Source organism: Entamoeba dispar, genomic scaffold (genome assembly GCF_000209125.1).
Source record: "Entamoeba dispar SAW760 scf_1105229461647 genomic scaffold, whole genome shotgun sequence".
Classification (NCBI taxonomy): domain Eukaryota; phylum Evosea; order Mastigamoebida; family Endamoebidae; genus Entamoeba; species Entamoeba dispar.
This window is the reverse complement of record NW_001854797.1, coordinates 2,040-5,161: the sequence shown is the minus strand read 5'-3', so window position 1 is coordinate 5,161 and position 3,122 is coordinate 2,040. Positions and strand designations below refer to the sequence as shown.

At 18.1% G+C, this 3,122-nt stretch overlaps 1 protein-coding gene across 1 annotated transcript, besides 16 other annotated features; it reads left to right on the top strand.

Annotated features, from left to right (window-relative positions):
- Positions 1-38: 38 nt before the first annotated feature.
- Positions 39-201: a microsatellite.
- Positions 106-286: a microsatellite.
- Positions 231-416: a microsatellite.
- Positions 302-478: a microsatellite.
- A 300-nt stretch (positions 479-778) lies between these two features.
- EDI_198330 (uncharacterized protein) lies at positions 779-1,510 on the top strand (the record flags this gene model as incomplete). The annotated part of the gene is made up of 1 exon (XM_001738704.1): positions 779-1,510. The coding sequence occupies one exon, from the start codon at positions 779-781 to the stop codon at positions 1,508-1,510; it is 732 nt and encodes a 243-aa protein (XP_001738756.1).
- Positions 1,506-1,545: a sequence feature (AT_rich).
- Positions 1,546-1,557: 12 nt separating this feature from the next.
- Positions 1,558-1,647: a microsatellite.
- A 3-nt stretch (positions 1,648-1,650) lies between these two features.
- Positions 1,651-1,682: a sequence feature (AT_rich).
- Positions 1,683-1,696: 14 nt separating this feature from the next.
- Positions 1,697-1,861: a microsatellite.
- A 21-nt stretch (positions 1,862-1,882) lies between these two features.
- Positions 1,883-1,991: a sequence feature (AT_rich).
- Positions 1,935-2,224: a sequence feature (AT_rich).
- A 16-nt stretch (positions 2,225-2,240) lies between these two features.
- Positions 2,241-2,532: a sequence feature (AT_rich).
- Positions 2,533-2,608: 76 nt separating this feature from the next.
- Positions 2,609-2,662: a sequence feature (AT_rich).
- Positions 2,663-2,668: 6 nt separating this feature from the next.
- Positions 2,669-2,747: a microsatellite.
- Positions 2,689-2,874: a microsatellite.
- Positions 2,831-2,939: a microsatellite.
- Positions 2,940-2,942: 3 nt separating this feature from the next.
- Positions 2,943-3,122: a sequence feature (AT_rich).

Here is a 3,122-nt window from a genome sequence, read left to right as displayed (position 1 = left end):
TGTTATTAATCATTATTAATCATTTCTTCTTTGTATCTTTGTGTTTTATTTCTATTTTGATTATTTAATTCGTATGTTTTAATTTATGATTTAATCAATTTGAAGTTATATTTTATTATTATTTAAATATTTAAACACTTCTATTTTCTTATTTATTATTCTTTATATTTCATTTATATTCTTATTTATCATTATTATATTCATTTAATAATAAATATGTTGAAATATAATTATATTAATTTATATTATCATTTCTATTATGATTTTTGATTTCTATTAATATTTTGATTATTGTTGTTAATTGTTTATTCTTCTTTTCTTTATGTTTTATCATTCTTTTATCACTTTTTATTTCTTTATATTTTGTATGTTCTCTTTTATCTTTCTTCTTATTTATTCTTTTTCTATTTATCTTTTATCTCTTATTCTAATATTCACTTTCTTCTTATTTTGTTTTCTCTTTTATCTCTGTTTCTTTGTTTCTTATTGATGTTTTGTACCAATACACTCATTTTTCTCTTCATCATATTCTTCAATAGAACCATTCCGAATGAGTGATTTTGTGTATCTCCGATTTCTTTTTTATCTTGTCATTTTTGTTTTCTATTTACCAGTTCATTCATTATAAGATGAAAGAAAGATGAATAAATCCCAGAATGATAAGAATGCACATGTGATGATGATGACATTCTTATTTTAATTATGTAAAGATGGTTTTGGTAGTTCATTTGTTATTTAAACATCTCATCATCACAATCTCATCATTTCAAACAGTTAAATGTCCTGCAATCAACAAAAAGAATGTTGTAAGAGAGAATGTCAAGAGAAAGAATGTTGTAAAGAGTATTGTTGTAAAGAGTATTGTAAGAAAGAATGTTGTTGTCCAAGAATTAAAGCATTTAAGAAATTTATGAACACATTTGAAAAAGCACAAATTGGAAAAGAAGCACCAGAATTTAAAGCACAAGCATATTGTCCATGTGGTTCAATCAAAGAAATTGATATTAATGAATATAAAGGGAAATATGTTGTGTTATTATTTTATCCATTGGATTGGACATTTGTTTGTCCAACAGAAATGATTGGATATAGTGAAGTTGCAGGACAATTGAAAGAAATCAATTGTGAAGTTATTGGAGTGAGTGTTGATTCAGTTTATTGTCATCAAGCATGGTGTGAAACAGATAAAAGTAAAGGAGGAGTAGGAAAATTAGGATTCCCATTAGTATCAGATATTAAAAGATGTATTTCAATTAAATATGGAATGTTAAATGTAGAAACAGGAGTTTCAAGAAGAGGATATGTCATTATTGATGATAAAGGAAAAGTAAGATACATTCAAATGAATGATGATGGAATTGGAAGATCAACAGAAGAAACTATTAGAATAGTTAAAGCAATTCAATTTAGTGAAGAACATGGAGCAGTTTGTCCAATCAATTGGAAAGCAGGGAAAGACACAATTGAACCAACACCAGAAGGAATCAAGAAATATTTAACAACACATTAAAATAAACAAGATATTTTAATAAATTTTATTATTAAGAAGAAAATGATAATAAACATATAAAATAAAGAATAAACATAATAATTTAATAAATGAATAGAATAAATAATAAATAATATAAGTAGATAAATTGAAATAAAATGATAAAATGATTATAAAATATATTTTATTTTTACAAAATGTAATTATATAGAATTGAAATAGAAGAATAAGAATATTAGAAATAATAATTAGAATTGAAATTGATAAAATATCAAATAGAAATTAAACAAACAAAAATAAAATGATAAACAATATTAAATTATTAATCATTAATAATTGAATTTAAAAATAAATATAAATTATGAAATAAAATCTATTTATGTTAATATAGTGAATATTTAAAGTAATTAATTAAATTTGTTGTTATAATTCAAATATATTCATGAATTATTATTCTATTATAATATAATATTAATATTTTATTATGATATAAATTTATATTCATTTCAATTGATTTATTGATTGTTTCTTCTTATTTTATCATTCTTTTGTTGTTTATTTTGATATAATTTAAATATGATATAAAATATAATTTAAATATTCATTTTTATATCTTTTTATTGATATTGTTTAATTAATAATTTAATGTATAAAATATGATATTTAGAAACAATTAATCAAATATTCTACAATATATTACAAATTTATCATAAATAAAAATATTATTAATAAATACATTTCATCATTGTTCTTTTTAATAATATTGTTATTAAATGTTTAATATATTCATTCATTTAAATATAATTTATTCTTCTTCTTTCTATTCATTGTTTTATTTTTCATTATCATTAAATATTAAATAGATAAATTATTATTATAAAATGAAAACAATTAATTATTAAATATTATTTAGAATTATGATGTATTATATATCATATAACGTTAATATTCAAATATATAACTACAGAAATGATATTAAATGATAATCAATTCATTTATTAATGATATTTGTTTATTTGATTTTTAATAAAACATTTATTAATGAAATGATTCAATTATTTAAAATTAACACATAAAATTATTAAGTTGATGTTTCTGTAATATATTTGTTCATTATTCTTTTAAATGAAAATATTTTTAATAATGAATACAAAAATGAAATAATTTATTAATGAATGAATAATTAATGGAATACAATTTAATTGTAATATAATGATATAACAAGATAATATAGTGAAATATACATATTAATAATTTATTTAAAAGAATGATAAGTTATCAAAATATTGAAAACAATAATAAATCAGATTTAATAACAGTTATAATAATTCATTACCAGATTAAAATATAATAATAAAAATAAACAATGAGATAATAGTTAATAAACAATAATTTATATTCAAAATATAAAATAATAAAGAATAAAAAAATAAAAGAGAATAAACAAAAAGTGATATTATGTTTAAAATTCATATTTTAAATTTAAAAAGATGAAATAACAAGTTAAATTAATAAATATTGAATAAACGAAAACTTTTTATGGTAATTTTTTTAAATTAATTGAAAATGATATTAATTACAAAAACACAAATAACAATTATAAACAATTAAACATAAATAAATATGAAATATA